Source organism: Cornus florida, unplaced genomic scaffold (genome assembly GCF_030987335.1).
Source record: "Cornus florida cultivar Cherokee Brave unplaced genomic scaffold, ASM3098733v1 CherokeeBrave_3.0.0_Hap2_Chr11, whole genome shotgun sequence".
In the NCBI taxonomy this organism is placed as follows: Eukaryota; Viridiplantae; Streptophyta; class Magnoliopsida; order Cornales; family Cornaceae; genus Cornus; species Cornus florida.
Genome location: NW_026775581.1, coordinates 82,296,185 through 82,313,114, shown reverse-complemented (window position 1 = coordinate 82,313,114; position 16,930 = coordinate 82,296,185). Strand labels below are relative to the sequence as shown.

General features: G+C 31.4%; 1 protein-coding gene across 6 annotated transcripts; it reads left to right on the top strand.

The window, feature by feature from the left end:
- The first annotated feature begins 4,740 nt into the window (after window positions 1-4,740).
- Window positions 4,741-12,377, top strand: LOC132283953 (carotenoid 9,10(9',10')-cleavage dioxygenase 1-like). 6 transcript variants are annotated; one of them, XM_059786001.1, is made up of 14 exons: window positions 4,747-5,471; window positions 7,497-7,659; window positions 8,171-8,308; window positions 8,410-8,512; window positions 9,556-9,815; window positions 10,206-10,385; window positions 10,471-10,549; window positions 10,666-10,747; window positions 10,833-10,895; window positions 10,983-11,121; window positions 11,247-11,568; window positions 11,669-11,733; window positions 11,821-11,971; window positions 12,071-12,377. In XM_059786001.1, the coding sequence occupies exons 1-14, from the start codon at window positions 5,194-5,196 to the stop codon at window positions 12,082-12,084; spliced, it is 2,037 nt and encodes a 678-aa protein (XP_059641984.1). In that variant the 5' UTR covers window positions 4,747-5,193; the 3' UTR covers window positions 12,085-12,377. The 6 variants fall into 6 exon arrangements, with proteins under 6 accessions (XP_059641987.1, XP_059641984.1, XP_059641983.1 ...); XM_059786000.1 differs by having other exon boundaries at window positions 4,752-5,471; window positions 11,821-11,982; XM_059786002.1 differs by having other exon boundaries at window positions 5,408-5,471; window positions 7,258-7,659; window positions 11,821-11,982.
- Window positions 12,378-16,930: the final 4,553 nt, after the last annotated feature.

Genomic DNA, 16,930 nt, shown 5'->3' with positions numbered 1-16,930 from the left:
ATCTACCTAATAAAATTCACATTAACCTATTTATCTATTTATTATTATGAATTTTTAGTAAAAGAAAATCTAATAGGCAAAAATTATTAATATAAAAAAATTTATTAATTGATATATAAAATAAAGTTAATTTTCTAAAACTCTTACACAAATTAGCTTTTATTATGAGTTTGTTAATAAAATGAAATCTAATTAGACAATGATATATTTAAATAAAACAAAATAATTTCTATAAAACTCTACCACAAGTTACCTATTTTTTATAAAACTCTACTACAAATTAGCTTTCATTATGAGTTTTTAATAAAAGGAAATCTAATTAGACAAATATTATTAATATAAAAAATTATTTATTAATTGATAAAAAAAGGTTTTCAAATAGTTTTAATGAAACTATAACACAAATTACCTATTTCTCTATTTATTATGAGTTTTTTTTTAATACAAAGTAAATCTAATTAGACAAGAATTATTAATATGAAATATATTTATTAATTGATATAAAAAGAGTTTTTATAAGAGTTTCTATTAAATTCTAACACAAATTACCTATTTATTTATTTATTATAAAATATTTACTAATTGATATAAAAATGTTTTTATAAAAAAAGTTTCTATAAAACTCTAAAATTACCTAATAAAATCAAGAATAGTTATTTTTTATGGATAATTATCACAATATAACCTTCCCGACCCAGTTATGATTATGTCATTATTAAGAGAGGACACATGTCATCATCCTATTAAACCAAGAAGCCTATAAATAAAGGCATGGAGGAAGGAGAAAAGGGTACAGAAATTGAGAATTGTAGAAATCCAGAATTTCAGAAACTAATTCCGAAGCTCGGCCAAAGAGTTTCAGTATTTATTTATTTATATATAAAAATATTTATTAATTGATATAAAAAAAGGAGTTTAAGTGTTTCAATATTTATTTATTTATTTATGTAAAAAAATATTTATTAATTGATATGAAAAACTCTATAAAACTCAAAAATCTACCTAATAAAATTCAAATTAACCTATTTATCTATTTATTATTATAAAATTTTTAATAAAAGAAAATTTAATTAGACAAGAATTATTAATATAAAAATATTTATTAATTGATATATAAAATAAACTAATTTTTCTAAAACTCTACCACAAATTAACTTTTATTATAAGTTTCTTAATAAAGTTAAATCTAATTAGACAAGGATATATTTAAAGAAAATAAAATAATTTCTTTAAAACTTTATCAAAAATTACCTATTTTATTTTCAATAAAACTCTATCACATTAGACAAAGATATATTTAAAGAGTTTTTATAAAACTCTAACACAAAATACCTATTTATATATTTATTATGAGTTTTTTAATAAAAGAAAATTTAATTAGACAAGAATTATTAATATAAAAATTATTTATTAATTGATATAAAAAGAGGTTTTAAGAGAGTTTCTATAAACTCTAACACAAATTAACTATTTATCTATTTATTATGAGTTTTTTAATAAAAGGATATCTAATTAGACAAGAATTATTAATATAAAAAATATTTATTAATTGATATAAAAAGAGTTTTTAAAAGAGTTTCTATTAAACTCTAACACAAATTATCTATTTATTTATTATGAGTTTTTTAATTAAAGAAAATCTAATTAGACAAGAATTATTAATATAAAAAATATTTTTTAATTGATATAAAAAATAAAATAATTTTTCTAAAACTCCACCACAAATTACCTTTTATTATGAGCTTTTTTAATAAAGGGTAATCTAATTAGACAAGAATTATTAATATATATAAAAAGAGTTTTTAAAAGATTTTCTATAAAACTCTAACACATATTACTTATTTCTCTATTTATTATGAGTTTTTTTTTTTAATAAAAGAGAATATAATTAAACAAGAATATATTCAAAGAAAATAAAAAATTTCTATTAAATCTATCAAAAATTAGTTGTTTTATTTTTTATAAAACTCTATCACATTATTTATTTATTATGAGTTTTTTAATAAAATAAAATCTAATTAGACAAGAATATATTTAGACAAAATAAAATAATTTCTATAAAATTTTACCACAAATTAAAAAAAAAAATGCAAAAAAAATTCTATAAGTTACAAAACATTTAGCACGTGCATCACATGCCTTTTCCTAGTGTGTGTGTGTAGATATATATATATATATATATAGATGTATAAAAATTAGATATCAATAAAAATTAAAATAAAAAAATAATTATAATAAAATAAGTAAAAAATAACTGGTATGGATATGAGAGACATGCAATCACTCTCTTAAAGTCTTATAATCTCCTTAGGTGCAAGTATGGATGGCAATGGGGCGGGGTGGGGCGGGGATCTCATTCTCCATCCCCATCTTCAGTCAAATTTTTTACCCCCATCCCTTCCCCCATATCCGTTTAATTTTCAACCCCCTTCCCCATCCCCACCCCACCCCGCCCCGCCACATAAGTCCCCGTCCCCGCCCGCCCCGCCCTGCTTAGCATAACATTTTTTAAATTTCAATTCACCTTTAACAAAATCAACACAATCCTAATATTTTTAAACCTAATAATTTAATAAAGTTTCAGCACAATTATAACAATTTAAAACATGATTAGATGTTTGATGCATAACAATTATGCTTTTTCTTTATGCTGCGAGGGAATAGATCTAGGGTTTCACTTTCAGAAGTGAATATATTATGTATATAGTTATGTAATTTAGTAATATTTTATAATATGTAAGGGTAATTTTGTAAAAATGTACTATAAACGGAGCGAGACGGGGCGGGGTTACTCTCCTCCGCCCCCGCCCCCGCCCCCGCCCCCGCCCCATCCCCCGTCGGGGTTTCAAATACAATTCTCATTCCCTCCCCATTTACATAAATGGGTCCCCAAACCCGCCATAAAATGGGGTGGGGTGGGGTAGGGCTGGGACCTGCCGAGTATGGAAATTTTGCCATCTCTAGGTGCAAGCGGACCATTACACCCTCCCCATTTATATAAATGGGTCCCCAAACCCGCCATAAACAGGGTGGGGTGGGGTGGGGACCCGCCGAGTATAGAAATTTTGCCATCCCTAAGTACAAGCGGACCATTACAGTTCTAAAATATAACCCATATTAGTTAGTGATCTTTTATTGACACATCCACAAAAAGACAATGTTGTACCAATCTTTTGGCGATGTTGTACCAATCTTTTGGCAAGTTGTCCCAAATTTAATATGATAATACTCTTCAAGTATAATAATATCTCAAAATCAAGGAAGATGTATGAGATATAGAGATAGGTTTTTTCAAAGTAGGTTCACAGACTCACATAACTCAAAGAGCGTCTTACACAAAGTGTAGTACAAGTAATTATTTATATACTTACAACATGTAATGTTTATATATCATTATTATAGAAATTAAAATGATGTAATGATGGGAATAAATATAATAATAATAATAATACTTAATAATATTTATGATTTATAATAATGATACTTGAATAATAATATTTATACTTTTATTTAAAAAAATTCAACAAAAAAATACTTTTAGAATCCAAGTCAAACACCAGAAAATAGAACGGAAGAAAAATTACTCTTCATGTAAAATATTTTACAGAATAAATATATTAAAAAAAGATTGAATTGGTTGGACCATTTAAATTTTGGAATCACACAATTCACTCACACTTGAGTGGAGGGCAATAGTATGAGGGTATTAAAGACTTTTCCTAAGGAGCATCATCTTTCTTTGTTATTTAATTGTCACTTTAATATGTGGTTCTTTTGCATGCACATACTAAAATTAAAATAAACATACATGTCATACATGATCACAAGAAATATAGCATCTTTACAGGCGGAGTATTTTTTGATGCCATTTTGTCAGTATCTCATTACAAGTATTAGCTGGGGTTTTTTTTAATCCTATTTATGTGTTGTATTAGGATTACAGATAAAAGAATATAATTTAGGGTTTTTTTTTTTTTTTTTTTTTTTTTTTTTTATTTAAAAACGCTTACAAATAAAATCGAATTTTGTTTTCGTTCTTACCTTAATTTATATGATAAGTCAGATACATGAATTTTCTTTTTTTATTCTTTCTTATTATACATTATGTCTTCTTCTAAATTTATTTTTTATTTTTAAATTTTAATTACTTCATTTCATGTAACCTTTGATCAATTGTTTTATTTCGAGGAAGCTGTGATTAATCACAGTCTATTTATTTTCTGGACTCCAGCACATTGTGGTGATGATGATGTGATAAGGAGACATTGGCCTGAAATATTATAGGCCAGTTTGACAAATTTTTAGTGAAAGCACTCTGGCTTTAGTCAAAGCAGTTCCAAGAGGTAATTCAACATTATTTGGCTTTAGTCCTTGTTTGTATGTGCAAGGAAAATGATGAGAATAAATCGCAAAAATTGATTAGAATCAACTGAGAGGTATGCTTAACTGCAACATGATATAAGAGGAATAACTTAAAATATACACTCTGGGGTTCTGATTACTTTTTGCCAAACAAAGTATGAAAAGACAGAAATTTGCCCCAATTGAGTGATGCCGAAAGCTGACACTTCAACCTTCTTGTAGTTATCTGTGCAAGAATTTTCCATTCATCCAAACAGGTCTGATGCTTTTCAATTTTGACTTCTTTATGTTTGTTCAAAATTGGGTATTATTATAGCCTCTTTTTTTTATTCTAAGTTTCCCTTGTAGGTAATTTGTTACAATTTTGTTAAAGAAATATGAAAATTGCCAATGACTTGTATGGACTCGGTATCTTTTGCACTCATTTCTATATTGTATTTTGTCATACCCATCCAACAACTTATTTTGTGAGTAAGATATCGTAGCATAGGTTTTTTATTTTTTATTTTTTTGGGGTAAAAGGATAAGCTTATCGTAGCATTGCTGATATGATTCAATCAAAAAATTATTCGTACATTTGTGATTTTTTATTTTTTTAACACTTTTATATTCAATCACCTAATTGCAGTCAGTGAGGTAAGTCTGTCCAGTAAAATGGACCACACACATTAATCTTTGCAGCTTACCGGACCCAAGAAAGGTTTCTCTCCACACTGCAAAACGATTCCCTCTCTCTTACTTTCTCGACAGCCAATCAAACCTTCACACTCCGATGTTCTAATCCATAGCAGTAGGTGCATCATTCAAGCGATTCTGTTTCACTTCCTGTTGATGAATTCAGTTGATACTAGTGATTGCAATCTATGGATTGGGGTTCCAACCACCTCTAGCAGACTCATTTATTCCTTTCTCATTCCTGCCTCCGGGAAAATAACAGGCGACCTGATCTCCGACGAGGTCACCGCCGGTCGGATCATGGATATACCGCCTTTGAGAAAGTCCAAGAAATTTTCCGACTGGGAATCCCAACAGAGGATGAAGATTAGGGTTTTGAAAAGGAGGTTGGGTAGCAAGAACAAGTATGGAGATTGGAGAGAGAATTTCTTAAGGTTCTAACTTGAGACCTTATTCTAAAACTCATTTGATTCATTTTTATATTATATAATTTTTATGTAGTAGTATGAGATATGTGTTAATTTTTTATTGTGCTAAGTCAGCAAGTATTGTCCTTCAAAATATTCCTTGTCTCCCCAACCTCAATACAACCAAAATAAAGATATTGTTGACCTAAAAATTATACATACATATATATATATATATATATATATAGATTGTCTGTAAGAAACAAAGTTCATTAGCATCTAAGTAAGCCAAAGATGCTATTTGATAGCATCGGAAAAATACAAAGACTAAGACTTACATAATTTACTCTATAAGTTTGATGTTAGATGAGATTCTGTACCTTTGTCATGTGGTGCATATAGATCGTTCAGTGCAATACATTATATTGTAGTGCAATATGTACATAAAAAAATATTGTTGTTATAGACCTTGATTAAAAAAAGTAGACAAAAATCGAACCTCTTTCTCAATGGGTTTGGTGAAGAGTTTCTCGGCCATTGATGTCAAGAAGGAAGAGAGTAGAGGTCGCCTCTGCCATGGATTAGTTGATTTAGAAAAAAATTACAGAGAATTACAGAGCTTGATTAGTTGATTTAGAAAAAAAATTAAATCAAAATCCATACATACAAGTTAGCAATTGCACAGAGAGAGAGGGGGGCAAGCTTGGGAGTTGAGAGCCAACAATTGAAGCTTGCGAACAGCGAAGCTGAACTGAAACAGCAAGAGGGGGCAATTTCAGAGCTGAGAACGAGCATAGAGATAGAGGCGATTGGGGAGGCTAAAATGATTTGCCCTAAAAATATATATGGCTATTTGGGAGGCTGAAATGATTTGCCCTAAATATATATATATATATATATATATATATTTTTAATAAAATATATATAATATACATATACATACATATATATATATATATATATAAATTTCCTAAAAAGAAAAAAGAATTATATAAAAAATTTTTATATAATAATATAATCAAATATATAAATTTATACATATATATATATATATATATATTTTTTTTTTTGGGTCCTTTTTTTACCAGATATTTTAGATTTTTGATTCTTTATAATTAAGTTTAATTTTAGTTTCCTTCTAATCTATAACTTGATTTGAAATGTGCCTAATATTAACATTACTGATGCAAATATGAATGGTGGGAATGGTAGTTGAAAAAGAATTGTGATTGTGTTAAAAAATAGCATTTTCATCATTGGAGCAGAATTATTTTCATCATTGGAATAGAATTGCTAAAATGTAATATTTTGACACTGTAAAACTGTCAAAATATAGATTGGACATCCGAATTTGACATTTTAACATTAGAGATGCTCTTAGCATCTAAGTAAGCCAAAAATGCTATTTGATAGCAACGGAAAAATACAAGACTAAGACTTGCATAATTTACTCCATAAGTTTGATGTTAGATGAGATTTTGTACCTTGGTCATGTGGTGTATATAGATTGTTCAGTGCAATACATTATTGTATTGCAATATGTACATAAAAAAATATTATTGTTATAGAAGCGATGTCACGTGGTTGAATTTCTACTCCCGAAGCAAAGTCCATTAGCATCTCCAAATGACAATACCACTACTGTAATAACCTTATAAAAAGTAGTATCAATAATATATATATATATATATGATTAGTACTACAACACAAATTGTTACGGCTGAGGATCCACCTGTGAAGTAAAGTCAACTAGCATCTCCAAATGACAATACCACTACTGTAATAAACTTATAAAAAGTATATTTTTTAATAGGATTAGGACAACTACAACACGAATTGTTACGGTAGAGGATCCACTCGTGAAGTAATTCCATTAGCATCTGGGTAAGTAAAAGATGCTTTTTGATAGTATAGGATAAAAACATGACATACACACACACACACACACACACACCCAATCCATAAGTTTGATGTTAAATTAATTCTAACATGTGATAAAGAGAGAGAGACATTTCAACTTGTGAATTTCAAGTGAATTGCTCTGTCCACAAGCCTTCCATCTCACGCAGAGTTGATCACTTCAAGACCTCACTCTGAGAGGGAGACAGAGATGGCCATTCCGACTTGTGCATTTCATGCGAATTGCTGTGTCCAGAGGCCTTCCATCTCACACAGAGTTGATCACTTCAAGACCTCTCTCTTCTCTGTTTTCAAGGTTATTATATCTCTCACTCTCTTTATATATATATATATATCTATTTCTCTGTGGTATGATGCAAGCCCACTAAAATGCGTAGCTTTTAATTCACGTTTCAACAAGTTAAATCTTCACTAACCCAAGTACGCAGATTTTTATAAGCTAATGTCCAAACTTAATTATTAGAGTTGCCTACTTTACAGCCATATTTGGACATGTAAAACCCTATTCTCTAAATTAAATTATCAGAGTCTGCTAAAACAAATTCATTTCAAGTTCAATTTCAATTTCAATCTTATCTGCTTAATTTTAGCTTCATTGTGGCACATTCTCTCTCTCTCACTCTCACTCTCACTCTCGTTTGTTTCTTTGTTTGTTTGTTCTGTTTTGTTTTGTTGATAATGACAATAAATTAAGCTAGCTTTATCAAACTAGCAACATACCGGAACTAGAGCCATGTTAAACTGAAAACAATGTAATTTTTTTTTTACAAGTGCATACCTGATATACTTTTGGTTACAATGAGCAGCCATTAATGAAAGAGTTGCAGCAAGATCCTCTGCAAATCAGTGTTTCTGAAATCATTAAGAACACATCTGTGACGTTGTTGGATGCCTTTGCTGATTTGGTGTTCGAATTCAATGATCAACCATTGCTCCCATCTCAGGTACCATTGTAATGCATTAATCTTTCATGCTAATGCAAATTAAATACAAAGAGAAGGTAATTTTGATTGATTAGTTGTTAATTATATCTACCTACTTGCAGAGTAACTTTGCTCCGGTTGAAGAGTTGGGAAAAGCTGTTCTTGTTACCAACATTGAAGGGAAGATTCCAGATGATTTTCCAGAGGGTGTTTACTTAAGAAATGGTACATGATATCCTTTAAACGTCATAGTTTAACATGCAAAATTGTTATTTTCCATAACTAGTAGGATATGGTAAATTTTAATCTTCAAACTATTTGGATTATTACTTTTTGATTGCTTGTTTGAAAAGTGTTATGAAAACACAATTGTGAAGGCATATAATGAATTGACTAGGAGGTAACTAATCATTTGATGGAAAAATAAAATAAAAAATTTAACATGAGCTAACATCGATATTGAATATATACAAAATCTAGCAATTGTAACCTACCCCTAGTGGCATTATATAGTGGGCTAAATATTTAAATTACAATTGGCTGGAATGTAATTAGTGTAACTTTACGATAAGTGTAACCTATAAAGCAATTCTTTCGGCCTTTTGTTCCATCTTATCATGACAGAGTCCTTTTGGATTTAGTGTTGCTCTCTAACTCGTCATTTAATGATGCCCAATTGTTGGCAGTAAAAGTGCCAAACAAGGAGGCATTTTTTATTATAAATCACAAAAAATTATCAGTAAATGAATGGTATTATTTGAATTTTGCAGAACACAATGATGAAAAGGGAGGCAACTTTGTTCGTGAGGCAGAAAGAAAGCATAAAAAAATGATAGAAAAATGAAACACATGAATTTGCTAGGAGGTGAACTAAAAAAATGATGATAAATAAATTAACATGGGCGAACATCGATTTTGATATATACAATTTCTAAACCGACCTGCTATTTAAAAACAAATTGGCTGGAATATAATTATTCTAAGTTTCGGTTAAGTTTGTCCTACATAAGAAGTGTCGGATTTTTTTTCCATTTGATCATGACAAAGTTCTTTTCAATTCACTTAGAAAATATAAATGAATTTGTTGTTATGGTGACAGAACACGAACTGTTAGTATGGCTCTCTATCTCATGATTTGTTGATGCCCAATTTTTTGCTGTAAACAAGGCCACCCTTTTGATTATGAATTCCAAAAAATGACAATAAATTATTTATAAATTTGCAGCGCCAGTTAAAATGTTAACTTGTGAATTGTACTGTATTTGAAGGCGCAAACCCTCTTTTTGGAGGACTAAAATCAACCATTTCTATGTTTGGAAGATCAAGTCACACTTGGGTGGAAGGAGAAGGAATGCTTCATGCTTTGTATTTTAATAACGATAGCAGTGGAAGCTGGACTGTCTTCTATAACAACAAACATGTTCATACTGAGACATTCAAGTTAGAAAGACAAAGAAATGAACCATCTTTTCTTCCAGCAATAGAAGGGGATGCACTGGCTATTTTGTCAGCTCATCTGCTAAATATGGTGAGCAGTTTCTCCCAATAATGTCTAGCCTTATCCGAATTAAACAATGGCATATATATATATATATATATCTTTGATTTGACCCTGTAGTCGTCTCCTGACTAGGAAATTACCCAATTAATTCTAAACAAGTATAATGTGCAGTCTGCAGAAACATTATTTGGCCAAATATCTGTAATTTGGACAGAATAACGACATTTGCCAACTTTTTGCCAAGTTTTGGCAAAAAACAGAAAACCCTGCTATTTATTTTAAGTATATATATATATGTGTGTGTGTGTGTGTGTGTGTTTCAGGCTATGCTATATTCTACCAAAGATTAAGTGAAGTACATAGATAATGGAAATTTAATACATACCATAATCTATTATTTATTCTGGAATATTTCAGTTAAGATTTGGCAAAGTAAACAAAGACTTTAGCAACACCAATGTTTTTATGCATTCGGGGAAGTTATACTCAGTTGCTGAGAATGATTTGCCTCAAGAGGTAGACATCCTTACACTGGAAACTTTAGGCAATTGGGATGTCAATGGAGCTTGGAATCGACCATTCACTGCCCACCCGAAGGTACTTAATTCAGTAAGCTATACAATAATATTGTACCTTTGACTTGAAATCAAACAACTTAATGATTTTGCTATTCTACGTGCAGAAAGCTCCAGGTACTGGGGAGATGGTCTTAATGGGGGTTGATGCGAAGAAACCTTACTTTGAATTGGGAGTGATTTCAGGTATATTCTTATCGTGTTTTAGTGAAAGAGAAACATTTTCAAACAAGATCAAAGAGACCCACTCTGTAACACTTGTTTACATTCTAATGTCTTTTGATTTCCTCTCCCTTTTTCAGCTGACGGAAAGAAATTAGTACATAAAGTGGATCTCAAATTCAACAGGTGTACCCTTTGCCATGACATAGGTGTTACACCGAGGTAAATTAATAATCCCGTGTCTTTGCCTCTGGAGATTTCCATCAATTTTAATTCAACTTATTTAATATGGTTTTATGGCTGGCAGGTATAATGTGATCATAGATTTTCCACTAACTATAGACATAAACCGACTCATTAAAGGAGGCCCGTGAGTACATGTTCTTGAAATCCTTTCTAGAAGAACTTTAAAATAAGGTTTCAATTTATTGCTTGAAATGTTCACACTAATATGCAGATTGATGAGGTATGATAAGGAAGGGTACGCAAGGATTGGGGTAATGCCTCGTTACGGCAATGCAGAATCAGTTCAGTGGTTTGAGGTGGAACCAAGTTGTGTACTTCACATTCTCAACTGTTATGAGGATGGTGATGAGGTAAATGGCAAGAACAGTACACAGTACAAAGTATCTTTTTTTGAGCCGGTCCATACCTTTGAATAGAAGAATTCGAACCAATAATTAATTCACATTTTGAAAATTGTTTTTATGATGAAGAAAAGGTTGTAGTGTTGGGATTTAGAGCTCGTGGATCAATCATACCAGGACCTGATCTTGGTTTGAACAAATTTGAGTGGTTTTCGAGAGGTTTTAAGCCTGGAAGTTCAGTTGGAGACGAAGATGACAGTTTGACAAAAGACGGATTATTCTTTTGTCGTTGTTGTGAATGGAGATTAAATATGCTAAATGGAGAGGTCAAGGAAAAGTATCTCACCGGAACCGAATTTTCCATGGATATGCCTATGATTAATGAAAATTTTACGGGTGTTGAAAACAAATATGGTTACACTCAGGTTGCTGACTCTAGTGCAAGCTCTGCCTCAGGTAATTAAGAAACAATAACCTTTGAGAAAAACCCTATTACTCTTATAATTTAAATTATGAATTGCTTGACTTAAAATAGTCTGTTGATTGGATAGTTTAGGCATGGCCAAGTATGGTGGACTAGCCAAGCTTTACTTGGGAGAACCAGAGCACAGATTTTATCAGGTAATAGACTTCTTGCTCATTTAAAATTTTTTTCTACTATGTTTCCTGCATGTTTGATTGTGCTAAACACTTTGACATGTGATGCAGGGAAAGAGACAACACGAAAACTTCATAAAGGTTGAATATCATAAATTTGAGAAGAACACTTTCTGCTCTGGAGCTACGTTTGTCCCCAAATGTGGAGGTTCCGAGGAAGACGATGGTTGGATCATCTCTTTCGTTCAAAATGAAAATACTGGTATATCTCAGGTAATTCATTCCTATCATCAACAAATATTGTTGTTTTTAACTTTTCATGTTAATCTAAATTTATATTGATCTACAACATTTGTTGCAGGTTTATATAATTGATACAAAGAACTTTACAAGTGAGCCAGTTGCCAAAATTATGCTTCCATGTAGAGTGCCATATGGTTTCCATGGAGCTTTCATGTCAAAGCCCTTTCAACAATAACAGGATCAGAAGCTTTGTGAAACCAAGATATTGTATAAAATATAGTCAATATTTACATAATGTTACTTCCTTGATCCTTCTTGTCCTACTGTACTCTATGTAATTGTATGTAAATTTCTATGGAGAGATATGGTTTCTGTAATGGTTTTTCTTTTTAATTATTTTTATTTATATATTTTTTTAAACTTAAGCTGTTTTGATAAGGTCTATTAAATTTTGTCAGTTGTAAGGCAGGATCATGATTCATGATCCTGATGTTAAATTGAAAAGAATATTTCCTACGCTTGCTATTATAGTTCTATTTTTTATGAATAAGAATTGAACCCTTTACACAACTCCTCTTATGGGTGAGTAGTTCACTAGGTCTCTCCAAGAATCCGCATACATTATGTATAAATTTTGTACTAAATCTTCTCTAATTTCAAATCAATTCCGTACTTCCAAATAAAACAAATATATGTATAACAGGATAAATTACAACAAAACTGAAAAGAGAGATGTAACATTATCATATGATCAGTGATACTATCAATATAAGAAATAAAGTTGAATAAAAAAAATTATTGTAACATAATATAATCACATATTATATATAATTAAATCATAATAAATAAATAAATAATTACAATAACTTATTTTTATTAGAATATCGTTAACATCAATTTCCGAAGGAGCAAAGTGGGTATCTGTTAGTTTCTTGCAAAAAAGAAAAAAGAAAAGAAAAAACTAAACTATTTAAATAGGAGTAATGACAAAAAACAGACTAAATAATATAAAATAAAATTGAAATCATGATTCTCTCTTCATTGATATCTGTTCATAAATTCATAAGCTAACAAGTAGTACTATTAATAGAAATGGTAGGATCGCATTTAATAAAGATGCAAGAGTGATGTTGTGTTGCTCATCACTAACTCTTGGTGTACTTTCATCAAATGTGCTGCCTTCTGTATTAATTTGTTATTAAATTATGTGGTTTTGCTGCTATATATGTGTGTATATATCTATATCTATATCTATATGTATGTGTGCGCGCGCGCGCCACTGCCAACCAAACAACCAACAATTATGGGGGAGTATTCGATCACAATGTCTGTCTCCAGATTGATGTTCCCCCCTCCAGATCTTCAACTTCAAACTTATTGCTTTGGCCAGCACACATCAACTAATTCTCTTCAATTTCTTCCTCTTTTTATGCATAAGTAAAACCAATAACCTCACATAATTATATATATATATATATATATATATGGGACTCCCCATTTGTTTAAAACATTGTAATGATCTAACATGTCAGACAGTTTTGTAATAGATTCAGTGTTATTGCTGACACGAGAATTAATGTTATCAATTAAAACTAAAATAGTAAAATGATAAATTCCTTTAACACCATCTAACAAACAAGTTTATAGTTGGAAAAGTTAAAAAAGCTGAAAATTAATGCGTACACTTCAATTTTTTACCTACACACTATAATTAGTTTCGATAAATATTAGAATAGGTCAGAGAATATTACTTTTACCTTTATTGCCTATATATGCGCGCCTTGACAATATTTGTTATTATCATAAACAGATCCAAAAAAAGACAATATCAATAGTAGATGTTTTCTACTCTCTTGAGGTTAGCCTCTTTGGACATGGATCATATCTGGTACATACTTGTTTGCTGCACAAATAAAGGATTCAATACCTTGTATCACCATTAAATTGAAAATGTAATACTATTGAAGATGTAATTGCATTCTCAATTTAGTGGCATTGTAGTATTGCACCACCATGATGTAATATTTTGTTACATTTTCGATGTAATTTTACGGGCAAATTACACACGACTCAACGTTTATACTTTGAACTCCGTTGAGATTTTATGTGTGCTTAATCGCACTCTTTATCATTTTCTTTTTGGTAGATTTGTTGATCAGATTTTATAAAATGATAATTTGTTTATTCTCTTGTATAAAATGCAAATAATAAAAGAACATTGTTGATTTTTTACGATCAAAGTTATTTGTTGGCTACAGACAAAAGGATTTAGGAGAGATGAAATTAATAAATGGTAAACGATGTAATTTACTCAAACCTCCATTTTAAGATTAGTATAATTTATTCTAATTTTAAATTGCACATATTGAAGAGGATTATGGTTCCAACCTCTTATGTATATATAATGGACGCTTGGACAAAAAAGGCAACAGTGCCAAGAAGGATATATACGATTATACATTTATGTATCTATATATTACGTATGAATTTGTTCATAAAATGAATCCAAAATAATAATATTAACAATAAAAGAATGCAAGTGTATATCTCATGCTAGTACAGAAAAATTAAGTCGATCAAGGACCACAATTTGAAAGCTTAAAAATTTGGTAATTTACGGCCACATTTAAATTATTTATCCATATGTTCAAGTGCGAATATTTATGTCCAAACATGTCCAAACATCAGACGTATTGAATTTTGAAATAGTGTGCCATGTGAAAAATGTTAAATACTTATTATCAAATATTTCTTTGTCTTACATAATGGTTAATTAGGTACATGCCCAAGTACCCACAACCCCTTGGGGTTATCCTGCACTTGAAAGAAGAAGTAGAAAAAAGGAATAAATATAGTGATAATTTGATTCTTCGTCGCCGTAGTATGGATGCATATTTCCTACTCACATCTAAATATATATTTTTTAAAATAATGGGAGTATTCGTAATGTTGCTCCGACTAACCCATGTTTAAATATCAGCGTAGGATGATAAGTGTAATTCCCCCCACCCCCAAAACATCAAATATTATTCATCCTGAAGAAGAAGAGTGTGGGTGTTCATTTACCAATTGCTGACATGGCATGTTGATAAGTCAACATAACCCTTTATCTAAGATTTCGTGGCATGTTGAAAAGTCAAAAAATTGCACCAGTCTCGAAAGCTCAACCTATCGAGCACCCCAAGTCTTGGCAAAGCACCAGACCATCAAGCTTAGAGAACTTAACCCTTGAGCACCCCAAGCCTTATCAAAGTACTAGGCCATCAAGCCTTGGGAACTTAATGTTAATAAAAATAAATTAATGTATCATATACTATAGTATAATTTATTTAAATATTATTTGTAAATATAATATTTATTATAATAATCTATATATATATATTTATATAGTTTAGTATCAAGAAAATAAAACTATAAAAGAACCTGATAAAGTCGAGGCTAGAATTTAATTCTATAGCCTTAAGACAGATACGCCCCGCTACGGTGCTAACGGACTCTTCGGCGTCTATCTCCCAGGATACAACGACTTTTCTTCCTTTGGTAGTAGCACTTCAAACCAATGGAATAGGTGAACCGGCTCGGTGTAGTACTCTCTGATGAACTCAGACTCGGAGACCAGGATTGAACCCTAACTCGGAAACCAAGGTTCGAACCCAATCCAAACCAGTTTAGATTGAACCCAAACCAGTGGCTAAACCGAACAAGAAGAATTAGAAGAAGAAATTCAGAAGAAGAGAAGAAGATTTCTGAATTTTGTGTGAAAAGAAATGAACCCAATGATGGGTATTTATAGGCTTGTTGGTGCCTATTCTCAATGGGTGCACCCATAGTCCGAATGGGTGCAACCATTGTTGACCAATCAGAATTAAAATTTGTTGGTAGTTTTTAATTTGTAAAGGGTGCAACCCTTGGTTCTTAAAACTGAATCCTTTTAATTCTGATCCAGCCCAGCCCTTAATTTCCAGCAAGCAAATAACCCAACTCGGCTATTAATTCAGCCCAGTAAACAGGCCCATTTTGATAAGTCCAGCAGCAAAATAAAATTACCACACAGGCCCATCCTAACTTTGGGTAAAAAGTTAAACCCATTTCACAATCAAGCCCCGCCCCGCCCTAGCCCGGACCGGACCGGGTCGGGTCGGGCGGGCGGCGCGCGCGTGTGGTAGTTGGTTCGGATCCAGGCTAGCCTAGGTCCTCCCCCTCTTAAAAACTTGGGTGCCCTTGGGCCCAAACCCAAATCCCATACTAGACATATATATACTCAAGGTTGCTTTGCTACTTTTTCGATGTGGGACAAGCATTTCCCACTTTATTCACACCCATTTAGGCTTTATAAATCACTTACTTTGGAGCCAATTTCTCATTCACCCGGAAACGGATTTGAGAAAATAAATATACCACGTTCATCTCCTCGCAGAGAGGAACGCGCTCATCAATAGATTCGCAAAAAATTCTTAGCGGAATCTTTTTAATAATCCTTCCAAAGTTTGCGTTTTCTAATGCCATTTCCAACAATCCCCCACATGAATGAAAATTTTCGCAGATTACAAAAGGAGAAGATACAGACACTATAGAGAGTACTATTGGAAAGTTACTACATCGGGATAGGTAGCTTTTGGCCTTGAACCTTCCCTAGTGTATTACTATCGGATTTACTAGCTAACCAGTGAACATTATGTCTTGAACTGTTCAGCCATTGATGTAAACCAAAACAATAGCAAACACACAATTCCTTCCCACACAAAGTCGGTTCTCACGGTTGTGTTCATATGGCCCTGAACAACGCCTGGTATTTCATGAGCGCTCCAGAAAACTTAGCCTTGGAAGTTCTCATAGAAGCGGCCCCACTTCACACTCATATAGGTGACTTCTTATTAAGAGTATCCTACCATACCCCACTTGAATTTTCAAGGTATAAGAGTCATTAAAAGCATAGCTTATCCTACTCATTGCTGTAGGTAACACTGTTTCATCATAG

What these genes read in the sequence shown, in the direction of transcription:
- LOC132283953 (XM_059786000.1), top strand. Translation starts at nt 5,194, where the DNA reads ATGAATTCAGTTGATACTAGTGATTGCAATCTATGGATTGGGGTTCCA. An exon ending in CTCTCTTCTCTGTTTTCAAG is followed by an intron (nt 7,660 to 8,170) that starts GTTATTATATCT and finishes TACAATGAGCAG; the next exon opens with CCATTAATGAAAGAGTTGCA. An exon ending in AAAATACTGGTATATCTCAG is followed by an intron (nt 11,983 to 12,070) that starts GTAATTCATTCC and finishes CATTTGTTGCAG; the next exon opens with GTTTATATAATTGATACAAA.